This window comes from Heptranchias perlo, chromosome 12, assembly GCF_035084215.1.
Source record: "Heptranchias perlo isolate sHepPer1 chromosome 12, sHepPer1.hap1, whole genome shotgun sequence".
Taxonomy (NCBI): Eukaryota; Metazoa; Chordata; class Chondrichthyes; order Hexanchiformes; family Hexanchidae; genus Heptranchias; species Heptranchias perlo.
This window is the reverse complement of record NC_090336.1, coordinates 46842342-46859742: the sequence shown is the minus strand read 5'-3', so window position 1 is coordinate 46859742 and position 17401 is coordinate 46842342. Positions and strand designations below refer to the sequence as shown.

At 37.7% G+C, this 17401-nt stretch overlaps 2 protein-coding genes across 4 annotated transcripts in view; one reads left to right on the top strand and one right to left on the bottom strand.

The window, feature by feature from the left end:
* The window catches only part of ext2 (exostosin glycosyltransferase 2), a 132031-nt gene extending 125772 nt beyond the window's left edge, over positions 1 to 6259 (top strand). For all 3 annotated transcript variants that reach the window (XM_067994067.1, XM_067994068.1, XM_067994069.1), the window contains one exon: positions 579 to 6259. In XM_067994067.1, coding sequence (XP_067850168.1) covers positions 579 to 717 — 139 coding nt within the window. In that variant the 3' untranslated portion in view covers positions 718 to 6259. The remainder of the gene's footprint in view (positions 1 to 578) is intronic.
* Positions 5711 to 17401, bottom strand: part of alx4a (ALX homeobox 4a) — a 33769-nt gene continuing 22078 nt past the window's right edge. Inside the window, exon 4 of the mRNA XM_067994082.1 lies at positions 5711 to 7720. Within this exon, the coding sequence (XP_067850183.1) occupies positions 7391 to 7720 (330 nt within the window). The 3' untranslated portion in view covers positions 5711 to 7390. The remainder of the gene's footprint in view (positions 7721 to 17401) is intronic.

Here is a 17401-nt window from a genome sequence, read left to right as displayed (position 1 = left end):
TGATCCTATTCACATTTGTAAGCAATAGTGTTCTAAGTTTCACAATGCAATACATAATTCAGATGAGCAGGTGTAGGTCAAAAAGATTCAATGTATATTGTAGGCATATTAGAATTGTCCGATTCATGTTGGAGATTGAAATCCCAGTTTTATTTTATTTCACCGTTAATGATTATTGGAGAGTCTAGTGCTTGTACCGTCCCTTCCACTCTTAGTTGTGTGTGCCTGAGACTGCCTTAAAGACATGAACTCCATTAGCAGTTAAATTTCACCTTACTGGAAAATAAAATATAACTTTTGCAACCAATGCAAAATAATTGAGCAGAAACTCAAGTGCATTCATTCAAATGGAAATTTGTGAACATTTGCCTTTTTGGAGTCTCTTCAAAACATTAGTGTTGCCATGCTGTCCTGTTTAACTTTAAAAGCATCATTGCAAAGAGCTTAAGGAATGCTTGGAATTTTGTTGGTTACCGTATCAGCTTTGTGATGACCTCTGGTTGTGCAGATGTTGTTCTGACAGTGTTTTATTAGATATCATTAAGTACATATTTAACACCATGGGAATATAATTGCAGGTCAGAATGCATCAATAAATTTGCATCCGTGTTTGGGATCATGCCGCTGAAGGTGGTGGAACACCGAGCTGACCCTGTCTTGTACAAGGATGACTTCCCGGAGAAGTTGAAGAGTTTCCCCAACATTGGCAGTTTATAAAATACTGGCGTTCAGAATTGAGGTCCCTTCAAGTGCACCATCCTTACGCTGCAAGGCGCTGCTTCAGTAAGGACCGGCAGCTGTATGATATGAAACCGCTGATCTGGAATTCAAAGAGCCTTCTCCTGCTTCTTTAATGGGATTCATTAATTTAAGGAGATGCAACTGCAGAGGAATAACGTGACCTCTTTTTAAAAGTGTTGAATGTTATTGAATTGTAATGATTCATCATGACAGAAAATGCTTTCCTGTTTTTAAATGAAAATGTGTATTATGAAAACTATTGAGGATCAAAAACTCAAACAAGACTCCTCACAATGCAGTTTAATTATGCCATTGCTCTGTCATTATTATGACAAGATATGGAAAACTTCCTCTGTTGTTGGTTCAGTCATCAAAAGGATTTGTTGACTATTATGTTTTTAAACGAGCTAACATTGAGCTATGTACTGACGAGCTCCATTTTTAATATGATTACGGACATAATACTGCATGTTTGCTGTTCTATTGTACCAGAATATGTCCATGTCGGTTAATCCCCCAGTATAGCACTCACTAATGCTTCAAATGAATTTCAGTCTATACTGGTCATATTCAACATTGTGGCTGTAATATTCTCCTGAAAATAGTGTGTCCTCCTCAAAACTTCCCTGTAATTGTTGACTATGATAATGGCAATAATCCCTTTTTTTTTGGTGTCTATATTTTATTTTCTAGTCATATTAGCATGGAATAATGGTTTTGAGAGTGGATTTTTTTACTAGGAATATTGAGATATATTTTAAATAGTGCAATTAACTTATATTAGGTCGCATTTTGTTTTTTGACTTAATGACTGCTTTCTTGTTTAAAAACAATAGTTTAGGCTCTCCCAGTGGTTCATGCACCATGCAGTGTGGTAGTGAGCTGTACAAACTATGAAGCTCTCAGGTTAGCTGATCTCAGCAAGAATGGGAGGAGGGTAGAGAACACAGTGTTGTTAAATTAAGGGAGTGAAACAAAATCATGCAGGGCTTCTTCTCCCAACTACTATCCAGAGACCCGTGTTGGAATGTGCAGCCCTTTGGACATTGAGTGAAGGTCACAGTTGCTTGATGCTTCCTCTTTCTTCCTTTCTTTTCCCCCCGCCCCAAGTCAGATATCCTGCCAGCATTTACATGAGGTGCTGGAAGGCTGCTGCCGTCCATGCAGCCATACTCCAGCATGAATCATTGCCTTGAGGTGGGGACAAAAGATCATTTGAAAATTATAACCAAGTTTTGCTGAATGATATTTATACAGTAACGGTGCTCTGATATTGCACAAGACCTGCTCTAAAGTCCTGGGATCCCCAAAGCATGGGCCTTGCATGACTGGCTGCAAGTCGAATGTAAAACTGATGGGATTCGCTGCACTAGTTGCCTGGAATACCCGTTTTTAGCGTGTCTTCCAGGCTGCTGGCGTTAGTAAGTTCGGCAGTTTTGCATTTGGCTTGTAGGCAGTTGCATGAGACCTGTGCCATGGGAACCCAGCAGCACATGTGAAAGCACCTTAAGAAAACTTAAGATACTTGACAGTATTGTATTCATCACACAATCAAATGAGGGATTTAGAAAAATCAAGAATTATATTGACCATCTGGTGCAATCAGATCTTCCTGAGACAATACAAGCACCCAGCAGCTTTAGGCTGATGATGCTTTTTGCACATTTTTTTTAAGTTAATATTCCTTCCAAAGAGCTGCCTGTTGAACAGCACTCTGGTTATACAGTTTGTTTTTTTATTGATTGTTTGTAGTTATCATTGTTAGAAACCAAGAATGTTCATGATTTATAGAGCCATTTATACTGCGTAATATTTTCCAGCAGCTGCTTTATTCCATTTTAACACTACAAAATCCAGCTATTAATTGTCTAATCCCAGGAGTCTAGTCTGCAGTAGTTTGAGCTGTGATCTAGTACAGGAAGCTATTAAGGGTCTGAGTTTCTTTTTTTGCTTCAGAGTTGTCATGTAGTGTCAAGGCACAATGTGTTCCTGTCACAGGACAGGATAACGCACAGTATTTAAGACGATTAATGGGTACAAATCATTGAAGACAAACTAAGGACAGTACCGTGCATTACATGGGTCAAAATGTGGCGTCAAACTGTTTTGATGTTTATGACTCTATGAATGTTGTTCCTGTATCAGACAACTTTTGTCAGTTGGTGATATTTTCTTGTTATCCCACCATCAGTGACGAGAAGTACAGGTGTCTGCATAGCTTGAGTTTATAGTGAATATATTATGAATGTTAGCTAGCAGCAATGTAAAAAAAATACTGGTAGAACTTGTTTCAGCTACAGTTTGCTATTATATGAGTTGTACATAAAAACTACTTACATTTATACATCTCCTTTCACATTCACACATCAAAGTACTTTACATAATGAACTACTTTTTGAAGTACAATGACTTATGTAGGCAAACACAACTGCCGTTCTGCACCACCAATGTCCCATCTGTTTTTAGGTGGCAGTGATTGAGGGAGAAATGTTGGCTAGGAGACACAAATATTTACAAAGTTGCTGACACTGTTTACAAGTTCTGTGATTACAAAACTAATTATATTTACAGGAATTTGTTCCAGAATTTTAGAAAAATGGCCCCCTCACACCAAACCAAATCCAAATTGTGGGAATCTGTTTTTAATGTCCTCTTTTTCTGCTATGTGGGTTGCTAAAATCATGTTATATACCTGACTCTTACAATTACTCTTTTCTCTGAATCCTATTAAAGAACTATAATTATTTTTCAATGAAATCTTTAAGAATAGCCTGGATTTCATACAGTGGTTTAGACACTTTAACCCCCTTATTTACCAGGCTGCGCATAAGAAACAGTGGTTGAAAAGTTGCAAAATTGAGCAGCTATGCTTGTAAAATCCTAATCGCAGATATATACATTCAATTGTGATCAATGATTAATAGACATATAAAGCTCCCCCGATGAGCCAATGAGTTACTACCTGGTATAGTACAAAGTCACCCAGACCAAATGGTGGCAGTTTTTGATTCTTGTTCTGTACCAAATTAGTTGATTTTAGCCAAAACAATAATTAGGGCATTACAATTGGTCCAGTCTGGGGAGAGGGAAAATCAGCCAGGGTTCCCGTTATCGATTCCTGCTGGAAAGTATATTTGTGGAACTTGCTGTGAGGCCCACCATGATTGAATGGCCGACTGACCTCATTGTCTGAGTTCAGGCATTGTAGCAAAAAGCTATTGGCACCACTGTAGCCAAGCAAGATTTGGCATCTTCGGGATAGGAGGAAAATACAGTTTTTAATTTTTAAAAAGGCTGATGTATTGATAAAAATCCCATATTTTGAACTTGTGGTATGGACTCCAACATTCCTTTTAAAAACAGATGCAAAATGCACTGAGCACATTTTTAAATACTACAAAGGATAAAGGAACAAAAATATTCTCCATTATTTCTGTGCATTCCAAAATTGCCGACTGAAAATAAGTGATTTTGAAATTTTCAGTATAAGGATTGGCACCACAACGTAGGACCAAGAGGCACTGACTCAAACTAATAAAAGGTAAATGTAGCATTGATGTCGGAATTCTCTCTTTCTCACTTTACACAGAATGAATGAATACATAGTATGGACGTCTGGATAGGGTAGTGGAGGTAGAAACCTTGGCATCATTTAAGAAACAGTTGTGATAGGAGAAACGGGTGGGTGAGCTAATATTGGTCAAATGGCTTTCCTCATCTGTATCTTGTGAAGACTTGATTTAATCCTATGTTCAATCAGAAATACTGATGATGTTACCAATGAGGAATGTACGATTGCATGACTTGTCAGGAGTGGCAAACTTGGGGAGGTAGTGAAGATTTCGTCCAACTGCAAGTTAGATGTGTCAAATAGGCAAAAAACATGAACTCATAGACAATTCTCAAAAGTTGTTCAGTTATAAGAATGAGAACAGACCTGACACTAAGACCAAGTGTTTTTCCAGACATTTACACATATTAGATTAAATATTTAGTGGTGCAGACTTATTTTCTATGGAAATTGAATAGGTGCATAAAATATGTAACCCACATGGAATCCTAAAATTGTACTTCAGGTTTCACCTTCACAGCATATAAATCATCTATTGCTGCCATTGGTACTTTTCTGCAGTCTATGCACCCATAAATGGCAAAATCTATCTGCAATACCATTTTTGTAATTTATTTTTGTCAATTGTCATTGTAATTTAATTGTACTTTGTTATTTGTGACTCATGCCTATCAGTTAAATATAAATTACTTGTGTGTATTTCATAAATGAACGGAACTGTCTAATGTAAGTCATTGGGTGGCCAGCTGTAAATCATTTATTAAATAAATTTACTTAATTTTGCACCAGTAATTAAATTAGTTCTGTGATAAGTAGACCAGCTACATAACCATAAGATAATTACAGGCCTGTAAATATTTTCCAATCTAACCTAAACAAGATGTTACTTTACATTAATGCTACAGCTGACACAGTTTGCAGGCCAACTCCAGATGTGTTGACAGGAAATTATCTGCCATCAATTTGTGAAGCAGGGAATAATACAAAATTAATTCCATTTTCAGTTTTATGAGTAATGTAGTTTGCAGCATTGTTGGCAAATTTGAACTAAGCCTTATTTCTTAAATCGATAATCTTTAAATTGTACCATTTAAGACATAGATCATTTTCTTTAAAAAGTTTGTTAAAAAGTGAAGAATGTAAAAGGAATATTATTAGGTGCGGGTTACTATGTTTAACTTCCTTTGGAGATGGCCTGTTTTTGTAAGTGAGTGACTACATTCAGGGTTACTGGTGTACATCTTCTGACACCTGTTGTTAATATAAGTTCTGTAATCCTTTCTGTACTCTGTCAGCAGTTCAGAAGGGCAGTGTTGGTATTTTTGTCCACTCTAATTAATGAGAGACTTCAGAGCTATCATGATCACATTTCATCACCATTCCTTGCCAAGAAAATAGTTTTTTTCAGGTAGGAAAAAGACAAATTCTTTATTGGGTTATTGGTTATACCTGTCACAACAGTACACACCATTCTGACCCACTCTGTTACAGTTTCCTAAGAAATTACATCTATGCAAAACATTGTTCCAAGTGCAATAACTTACTCATAAAACAATACAACACAGGCAAATTATGAGTTTGTTAAATTCTCACAGTAATGATGAACACTACTTTGGATGCAGTAACACTTTTTATTGAATGTAACCTAATTGCACCCTTTCCTACAATTATATTTAAAACAAGGCAATTAAAGCTAAAGGAGTTTACAAGGTTAAAATATTTTACAACAAATTATAACAGTAATATTCTCGAGACTTTCTCTCGACAAAAGTACACAACACACCCAAACAGATATATTACTCTGAACTTCAACCTTCTGCTTCAGTAGTATAAGTAATAGCAATGGGGGTGATTGTTGCAAAAGATAATTACATTTAAAACTGTATAACATTTCACTTTTGGTATATTTAGCATATTACACAATAAAAAAGTTTTTTTTTTGCTTTATTTGTAAGACCTTTTCTTAACGTGTCTTATTTTTTTAATTTTGTAAACTTTGCAAGATCTTAAACTACTGTTGCTACTATAGGTCAGTGCCCAGGACTAGACACATGGCAGAGCAGGCTCGAGGGGCCGTATGGCCTACTCCTGCTCCTATTTCTTATGACACATAGATTTTTACCGTTTAACATCAAGTAAATGTTTTTTGAAGGATTAACTTGATTTGAACTTGATATCCAGTTTACTTTAATAAAATGTTCTATTAAAACAAAATGAACACATAGATCTGCAGTGGGCAAGGAAACCAATTGGTCTCTGTACCATAGCCAATATGGGGCATTAATAAGACCCTACAGCCAATATCTTAAATCGATATCGCAAAGCTTAAACCAAAGTAGTTTGGCAGAAACAAAAGAAATCCGGTTGTAATCTGTATTCAGAAACCTTTTTTAAAAAAAAGTTCATTTAATTACAAGAATTAGAATAAATTGATGTTTACTAAAAAGACAAGATATTGCCCAGAGGTTCAGTATCTAATTGGAATAATTCAAACCTACTCAGGATAAGGTAAAGGGTTTCTCTTGCACCGTAATTCAATGGTGCTGCAGTCTGGATGTGTTTACCTATTGTCATTAAGATCTTGTCAGAACAATGTCTTGTTAACCTATTCAGTGAGAGTCGTTTAAATTAGCTTACAAGCCATTCTATAAAGTAAATTTTTTTTTCATATGCTTTAAACTTCATGGCCCATCACGACTGCACTTATACACAATTTTATGTAAAGCTGTGAGCTCTTTGCAGTTTCCCCTGGAGTTTGTTGAAATCTAATTACAGATTTGGCCCTAAAAAGAAAAGTTGCCATTTTCCCATAGACTTTTACAAGCTCGCCCGTTAAAAACTAAGTAGGATATCAATTTCAAATGAGACATTGGATTTTGAATAGTTTTCAGGGTAGCTCTTGTACAGTAAGGGGTATAATATAAATATTTTTAAGTTGAAGTAAACCTCATTTCTAATCCTACCAACCTATAATAGGAAAAGTGCTGCATATAAATCTCCATGTTGCGTTATGTCTTTAGTCCAGCATTATGTAATGTTGTATTATTTTCAGTGTTTGAATATGTAATGTTAGGTCGGTCATGTGGCCCAAGATATAGCGGCGCTGTGCTCTTTGGCTTTCATTCGTAAGGCTGCAATGCTGGATGATTTTCGATCTGGTTCATTACTGATGTCAAAGGCGTTGATGGCAGCCCCTAGCCCGGCGGTGCCAAAGAGACCACCCATATGTGTCTGTCCCACATGGCCGCCTGGGGCAGAAACACCCAGGAAGTCAGACACCCCACCTGGTGCATGTGCATGTGCGTGTGCATGTGGGGACATGCAGGATGTTACCGTTTCACAGGGCACAACACAAGCTGGCACCGGAGAGGAGGCACCGTTGTTACCAATCCAAGATGGGTTTTGTATCTGGAAGAAAAATGAACAGACCATCAACCCATGTAATATTCACTTTGCATTTTTTCTGTCACAGATGTTACTTTTTGTCTGGTTATTTTAATTGTACCTTATTTTAAGACTTAATTTTTTTTAAAACTAATTGTACAACAGCCAGTACAAAGGTGTGGATCACAGTCAACGTGCAGAATGCTAATTACAAAGGAACACTCCAACGCTACTGAAAGTGTCTGCATACTTTATGGGCGTGCAGAATTCTTCCAAATCTTTAACAGTATTGATAGACTACCCTAAATATTATACATTTTACGTCATTATCTTCGGGTGAATGTACATGATCAATGGATGTACTGTATTTGAATAGTTTGACATCCCCTTTGCAATGTGTTTTGAGAACCATTGCTGATGCATTGTGAAGAAATGCAGCTTGTAGCATTATAATGATATCCCTGGCTGTGTGTGAAGTTCATTTTGTGTAGGATATCAGTGTGACCTTGCTTTTTAACTTGGCTCATTTTTAAAAAAAAAAGTTTTGTTCTCATCGTGATGAGGAGGTTGGAGCTGGGGAATGGAGCACTGTTCCACTTGCCTTCAATATTATGGGACTAGATTAAGTCTTTCTACTCTGACCCATGATGTGGAGATGCCGGTGATGGACTGGGATTGACAAATGTAATCTTACAACACCAGGTTATAGTCCAAGTGTTGGACTATAACCTGGTGTTGTAAGATTCCTTACATTACTCTGATCCAGTAATGTTCCTTAACCCAAATCTTAATATAGGAGCTCCAGGTACAGTACATTTTTTAAAAAATCATTAAATGTGGTCAGTTTCTGCCACATTGTGCACGATTTTGTGTTATGAAAATATGCCTCTTGAAACTGGCAGAGCAGAAAGAGTTTCATCCCCGTAGCCTGGACTGGATTCAAGTCCCGGTCCCAGAATTCTAAAGCACTGTGCCATCTAGCCTTCGTGACCAAAATGTTATGGATTTTATGCAACATCGCTACAGAACAGGAAGTGGATGGAAGTGAAGGGGATGGGATGGTTACAAAAATGAAATGTTCGATTTCTCCGCAACAAGCTTCTGAAAGTGCTGGTGCGGTTTGAGTAAATAATTGAAACACACCATTTTTCGGTTTGATATTCCTTTTTAAAATGTTTCCTTTGAACTCTTGTCAAGGTTTAAGTCAGAATTCACATCGGCGAGTTAATTGTTTAATATTTAAATTGTTCGACCTCTCTTTTGAAAATCGATTAGGTAACAGTGGAAGATCCAAATTATTTGGAGAAACCACAAATCTGGTCAACAGCACAAGTAAGTGATTAAAGTTTTCCTGGTAACTGATATTATCTGGATATTTCGTTTTAACTAGACAATATGAGTTAGAAAAATAAGGCAGAAATTACTAATTCAGGTGAGGTCTATTATTTCAATTAATTGATCGATAGTCCTCATTGACCCAAGTATTGGTTGATACACAATTGTGTTGTGATAAATGAGGCGGATAACGGCATGTTATTCAATAAGAGATGTGATTTGCCAATAAAAAATCTGGGAGTTTATTTTTCCAAGCCGGTTGATACCTCCAATTACAATTACCTCGCGGATGCTTGGTTGTGAACGTCGTGTGCTGGCTCTTTGAACCGCATTGATTAAAGCATAGAGAGGAAGCAAAGAAAAGTGAAACGACAGCTTGTTTTCTGACGGTAGAACTGATCACAGAGGCCGGAACTAGTAAATATAAGGTAAACTACCAATCATTGTTGGGATTGATAGGAGGAAGGGATTTGGCCTTGTACAGGAACATCTTGGAACATGGTTGCTGGGGAATATGGCTCGGAGACATTTTGAAATGTTTAATTTGCTAAATCTTGGCTTTTATTCGCGGTACAAATCATCACCTTTTTATGATGAATTCACGCTGTGTGGAACTTTGTGCCTGACGTGCAAACAAATGAATTATTCTGATGGTACCCGGTCATGTACTAAACGATATAGAATCATAGAAAGGTTACAGCATAGACAGAGGCCATTCGGCCCGTCGAGTCCGTGCCGGCTCTATGCAAGAGTAATCCTGCTAGTCCCACTCCCCTGCCCTATCCCCATCACCCTGCAAATTTTTGCCTTTCAAATACTTATCCAGTTCCCTTTTGGGGGCCTTGATTGAATCTGCCTCCAGCACTCCCCCCTGGCAGTGCATTCGAGATCTTAATCACTCCCTGTGTTTAAAAAAAAAAGTTTTTCCTCATGTCACTTTTGGTTCCTTTGCCAGTCACCTTAAACCTACGCCCTCTGGTTGTTGACTCTTCTGCCAATGGGAACAGTTTCTCTCTGTCTACTCTGTCTCGACCCTTCATGATTTCTACAACCCATTTCAATGCTTAGGGAAACAGAGTTGGGTGTAAGGAAATGGAAGAACCAACACAGGTTCAGCCATTAGGGGGGCATCCTGGGCTTGAAGGCTCAAGACTGGATGAACTAAGATATTGACTTCATTCTGTCTCAAAAAGCTAGCCAAGTTATACCCTAAATTGTAATATTCAAACCGAGATATATCTTTAGACGGTCAGAGTGCGAGTACAACAAGCGAATGAGATTCTGGGTCACTGAACGAATATGTCCACAAGTAAGTGCTCAATTGTTACAAGACATTGGAGTATTGTGTACAACTATGTGCATCCCATTTTTGGGAAGGATGTTGGGGCCATTGAAAGGGTGCAGTGGACATTCATTAGAATTACATCAAGAATGAGAGGTAATAGTTCTGAGGCTAAAAATAATCACTGAAGAAGGAGCGTCTAATGTTTTTAATATTTGTGCACGGTTTTATGAAGATAAATATTGAAACATTGTTCCCACTGACTGGCCAATCGGTAATAAAAGCGCTGGGTCAGGATTTTATCACAAGAAGAACATGGGGGCGGGGAGTTCGAATTTTTCTCTCAAAACCGCTAGAACATGGAAGGATTTACCTCGTGCCTATTGAGGCATTTAAAAGGGAATTGGGTAACAAGAAATATTTTTTTTTAAGTATTAGAAAGAGCAGCCAACGGGACAGGTGGGAGGGGCCGTTTCCCATACTGTAATTCCAAAATTCTATGTTAAACTACACACGGCAGAAAAAAAATGATTTTCGTAGCATCTCATTCACCGGTTACAGGATTGAACAATTCACATTGTTATTTGGTAAATTACAAGTAAATAAACGTGCCCTTCTTTGCCTATATGGCTTTTGTTGCAAATATCTTTCTCAACCGATAACCTCTTAATCGTAGACTGGACTGCTTTTAAACTGATCATTAAAACAGTCTGAACATTACATTAAAGCAAAGAATACAAATCGACATACAAGTTAGTAACACAAGTGCTAGCCTCAAGCCTGGGGATTGCCTATTTTGCCCATTTAATTGAGGGGACTGGATGGAGAGCGTAATTTTAACGCGTATTCAATATTTTTAGGCGGGAGTTGAAGGAGGGAACGCTGACAATAAAATCACTGAGCTGCAGATGCCCCTACTGGTTTTTCAGAGGATGGAAATCATGAAATCATCTTTAGTCCAGACTCTTCCCCTTGGTCATAGGGAGGTGAATGGAAGCACCACATAAGTAAATACAATTCTTTTGTAGAATAACGCTTATAAAAACGTATATTTGCAAAAGTAATAATATGACTATTTTGACCAGCAAAAGTCTTAGTCATTCTTGCAGCGTTTCTTTGGGAAAAAAAGGGGCCTTTACAGGGGAGTAAAGTGCAACGAGGCTGAGTTCGGGAAGGAATGTTATTTGGGGTTGGTACTAATGTTTGAAGGTCTTTGCATTCTTCACAATTCCCTCTGTATTTGCCTTTTGTTCCTATTGTAAACTTTGACCTGAAAGGAATTAATTTGAAATGTGCTGTGTACTTGGGGGAAGTAGGAACTTAAATGCATTTACTTATTTTGCCCGTTTACTTAGTTGCACTTTCCCTTGACTTATTGATTGGTGGCTAACCGTCTACTTATAACTGCAGTGATCCTGTTCAGTATAATAGATGATGATCGGCAAAGAGATTGCTTTCATGTAACGGGGCTGGACTGGTCTTTGGTTTAATAACGAATTTCATTATAATGGGTGATCAGATATATATGTATACCTACGAAATAACACGACCCAATATAAGCTTGATTTTAATAATGGTGGTGTGTTCAGTAGGCATATCAAATTGTACAAATGTTGTAAATTTCTTTTAAAGTTGTTTATCATAATATCGTCGATCAGCAATTTATAAAGGGGGAGTAAAATAAACGAAAGTTTTTTTTAGACAAAACCTTGCTGCATTTGTCAAGTGAACTATTTTTTAGCATTAGATCATCTTTAGTGAAGGGCATTACACAGGAATGTCAATCATTACGCTTCAGAGCGGTAACCTATTTTATGTATAACTCTGGAATAATAAACACGGTTCCTCTATACATTTTAATTGTATTTGCAATCAGTCTCAATTTAGCTCATTTCAAGCTCACTCCTCACATTCCTCCGATAAACTCTGCACTAAATAAACATAAAACCTACCATTAAGGTCATTAGCAGGTGTTTGTTCAACTCCAGTGATTTTAATCATGGTTAATCTGAAAATGTGGACATCTTTTCACGCTTTGATTCTTTCTGTTTATAGCTGCAGAATTTGCTAATCTCCATCTTCAGGCATCTAAATGGGATTTGGTGTTTAAATCCTGTATCCAATAGTAGACGTTGCTTCTAAAATAGCCCAATGTTACCACCCTGGACATGGCAGTCAGCCCATCTGCTCCAACAAGCTCGCTAAAATGGCTGCTATATTAGCCGAAATGGCTTTTCACTCTGTCTGCACCAAACCTGGGACTCGCCTGTCAATCAAACCTTGTGCATCTTGAAAAGTTTAAATATTGCAGTTTGATGTCTCCTAATGCATATGATTGGGGAGAGGGATATTTCCCCAGCGCACCAAAATCGTAAAGGCTTTCATCATCATTACAAGTTTCTTTTTATGTACAATTTTTAAAGTTAGAACAGTTCTTCAGTGGGGAAAAAATGAATAAGATGGATGTAACATCCTAAGAATCCCACACATCTGACAAAAAAATCCTTGCAGAGTTCAGGGAAATATTTATCAGATTTGTAAAGACTGTAATCTCCATATAAAAATATATGGACTATATATTACTGTTGCTGTTTTATAGTAACACCCAGAGAGATCGCAACTGTGACTGTATATAAAATCCCTATTGAAATATAAAGACTCATCCTCACATTTGTTCACCATTGTGTGGATCTCTTCTCACAAATCTACTCCACCAGTGCATTGGCTCTGCTGGTTTTGATTTTGGACTACTCATTACTAAAAGCATTCAGACTGAACTACAGAAATGTTCTTCAAAATGAGACCTGACTGAAAAATGCTACAGTTGGTAAAACACAAAATCATTGTATCATATCCAGCAAAAATAGCTTTGCAAATATTTCTTTGGCATGAAATAGCTATAGAATTTTTAGCCATTCCCTGAAGAACCAAACTTTACTAACCCCTTTGAATATAATACCGTCCTTTTATTTTCCATGATTTAGTCTACTGCGCAGATATTGGCAACAACTTTATTTGCATAAATATAAACTGAAAACCTGTTTAGAAATATTGATTTCTATTATGAAATATTGGATGAAAAGTTTGAATAACATCTATACTGATGCTAACAGTAGAAATCATAAGTGTATTCAAAAGTATTTGGTTTGAATTGGTACATTTCATGATCAATACTGAGATGGGGAAGTTTTATTCAAAATTTCCATAATGTAAAGAAGCTATGAAAATAATGTATTAATTTCTGTAGGGCTCTTCATTTATCATCAGCTGCCCAATAGCATAATTATTTTACGATTCATTAATTTTTCCTAAGCACACTTCCAGCTAGCTTTTTTTGTATTTATTGAAATTCTACACCAGAGTGAATGTGTCCTGTTTATACCTGGAAAGTTAATTTTGATTAACTTTGAATCACACCAGTTTCTTGCAATAGGGTCTCTTTCACAGCTCAACATAGTTACAACAGCTTTCTCTTATGCATTCACACATCTTTAGGGCCAATACAGCAACACTAAAGATGGTGTGTAAGCATGGTCTATGGCAGATGGATTTGATCTTCAGACCTGAGTGTCAAACCACAACACCTGGCGGTTCAGACCTGAACTACAGATCTCAAACTACAGTGTAAATGCAGTCTTTGTAGTTGGTGCCCCAAAGAGCAAAGTTCATCAGAGCCATGAAGGATAAGATTTTGAACATACCCAAAATCATTCATCATGGAATTCTCTCTGCTGGGATAATGTTAAGTATAATAATGTCCACAAATTTAAAAATGCATTAAACAAATGTCTGGTGTGCACACATTGTGCTGTCACAAAGTCAATGTGCAAGGAATTACAATGAACTCAGATTGGGTTTCGATGTGAATGGGCCTCCAAACCTTTAGGGTGCATTTACACTGTTAGTTTCATGCTGGTGTAAAATGGAATTAACTTCACCTGATGCTAAATTTGTGTAGTGTAAATTGTGTCAAAGTCTGAACTAACTGCAATGTACAATAAGACTTTCTTCCCTCAGTCTCATTCCATTTTGCTCCTGTTTTAGGTCAGGCCCAGATGCTAGATTCAGACTGCATTTACACTATGCCCAAATTTTCTGCTACCCCATTCCACCAGCAGGGTCTCACATGCAGAAGATGGTTTATCTTTAAAATCTCAAGTGCATGGTCTGTGATTTTCCATCCATTGATTTCACTGAAAAGAAAATTGCAGGGAGTACACCCATGATTTTCTGTTGAGCCACCTATTGCGTGCAAGGTCCCACTAATGGCACATATTTCACTCTATAACTGCAGTATTGGTGCAAATGTTTTCGCTTTGCACCAAAGTTGTATAAATTCACCCTTAATTCAGAGCTGGAGCGTAACCTGATGGCAGAATGAAGTTGAGACTCCTTGGCAGGTGAAGTCTTGCACTGCTTGACTTTGATATCATATGGAATATAAAGATGCATTCAGACTAACTTCACACCAATGCCAAACTGGCAATGAAAGGGTGCATTTACACTAGTTTAACATTGCTGTGAAGCAGTTTCATCTTTGCACTATCAGTACACCTGTGTAGTGTAAATCTGGTATTAGGACCCAAATTGCCACCAAAGCAGAGTAAGACTCCATCTTCCAAGGAGTCTCGCTCCATTTTGTTCTGATGTCATGTCAGGTGGTGACTGATTTAGGTTTCCATCACACTATATCTGCAACAATGGTGTGAAGTAAACCCACTTTTTATTGATAGTTATATTGTAAATACATCCTAAATCCAGAGTCAGGGCCTGGAAGTGGAGTGAGACTCCCTGGAGGGGATTGTCTTGCACTGCTTGAGTTTGACACCACATAAATTGTAAAGGTGATTTAACTGTATCTGTAGCATCAGTGCAATGCAGTTTTGCTTTTCATTGATGTTGCAGTTACAGTGTAATTGGAGACTAAATTTAGTGTCAAGGTTCGACCTGACATTGGAATGAAACAGTGAAACTTCCTGGAGAAAGTAGTCTTTTTGGAGTAAGTTTGAGCTTTGACATCTGATTCACACAGCTTAGCATCAGTTCAAGTAGTTTGAACTTTGCACTCAATACTAAACTTGCAGAGTGTCAATACACCATTAAATCAGTGTAGTGCCAATCCTGCTTGTGGTCTTTTGGGCCTCTAGAATGCTTTTGTAAACATATCTGATCTTAATTTAAATGTTTACAGAGCATTTACTCGCGACATTTAAATTCCTAACTTTTGGGAAACAACTTATGCATGTATGTTCCCAGAGCTCTCCTAAATGGGAGCTCCAGCCAGGCATGAGCTAAGCAAGGTTCTGACTGGAACTCAAACAGCAGCTATTGATGGACGACCAGTAGTTACAGTGTAAATGCACACTTTAGGTTATAATTTACTCAACAAATGTCATTCAAAATAAATTTGCTTTGACTTTTTATTACTAATTCTGTTGCTGATTCATTCATAAATTTGCAACACCGCCTTAAGTTTCTGAAGAATATTATCACAGGAATCAGGTGTCCTACAATGAATGTCTATCTGGATTTACCATCATTCACAACCATTGTTTTTGTTTGTGCAAATAGATCTACTTGGACTGCATGCAATAATTATTTTACAACTCAATTAAAATGGATGCTAGCGACTGAAATTTTGACAATTCAAGCACGTTGATTGTTTGGAATCATAGCCTATATTTGACGAACCCAGGCAGTGAAAGTGTTAATCGTTCTCTTATGGGACAGTGGAATATGGGGTTGAAACTAACCCTGCTTCAATGTCCTACCATATTGTGATTTTTTTTTAAAGAAAATTCTCTGTTCGTATCAGTTTGGAAAATCTTAACTTGGCTTTTAATGGGCAGGTCTCACAGCACAACGCTGCCCATATCTTGACACCACTTACACTATATTTCCTGTGTGGATTTGAAGCAGAATCACCTCTGCAGAGACACAAGAACTGAGGTTTAGGGATTGCACAAAGGGATCTGAGAGCAGTTTTTCTTTTAACATGTATAAAGGCATGGGGTGCTGAATTATATTGGCACTACCGAGATCACAGTCTGATTCTGAAGCCAGTTCTCCACTCCACTCACATTTGAGGCTAACATAATGTCATTACGATGCTGCATGTTTTAAGGAAACTTCAGTTTAGACCCTTAAATCCTGAAGACTGCATTTACTGTGCAAAGAAATTCTGGCTTCGACTGTGTAACTCCCAGTTCCTGCCAATTATTTGACTTTCATATTAAAGTTTGGGTAAAAATGCACCCAAGCTGCAGCCTAACATGTTCCATTCAGCATTTGACTTTGGGACCACCTGGACTACATTACTTTAGCTTCACATTAGTAGCTGTATAACCGCAACCCATGTGAAGTAATTTTTTTAACCATTAAAGCTCTCAGCTCTTTTCTAACCTTAAAAATTTCCTGCCATTTCAATGCTAGTGACCAAACATCTGCACATGCATTTAACTACCAAACTTAAAGCATCTCAGCTATGGGGAGATTGAAGAGTCTGGTATTGTTTACTTTGGTGATGAGAAGGCTCAGGGGAGATATTCAACATCCTTAAGGGAATAGATAACTTGAACCCTAATATGTCAGAGATTACCACAAGCTGTAGAATGGGGTGGGTGGGGGCTCAATCAGACAACGTGGAAAATTTTAAAGGAACATTGAATTTAGTATTTGAGGGTGGGTGACTGCAATTCATCTGGCAGGCCCCAAAACTAAACTGCTCAGTGTACTTTCCAGTCTGTACTTCTCTATACTACAGTGCACAGAGCTCTACTTTCCCTGAACTATGTAGTAGATGAACAAGGCAGTATTACGAGGTGCTTTCTCTTCTCACTACGCAAACGGCTGAGTGTCAAACAGTAGTTGAAGTATAACTGCAGTATTTGAGGTGCTTTTACATTTTTGCACTTCTGTTGTTCGGACCATGAAATAGTGGTGTCCATTCACCGGGTTCCCACAGTTTCATGGATTTACATTTTTGCCATCAGAATAATGGCGCCAGTTTTAGCAGTAGGGGTCGGAATTTATGATGGGCGGTAGCGCGAAACAGAGCATAGGGCCGCGGCAGTCCGCTTTACACTCCG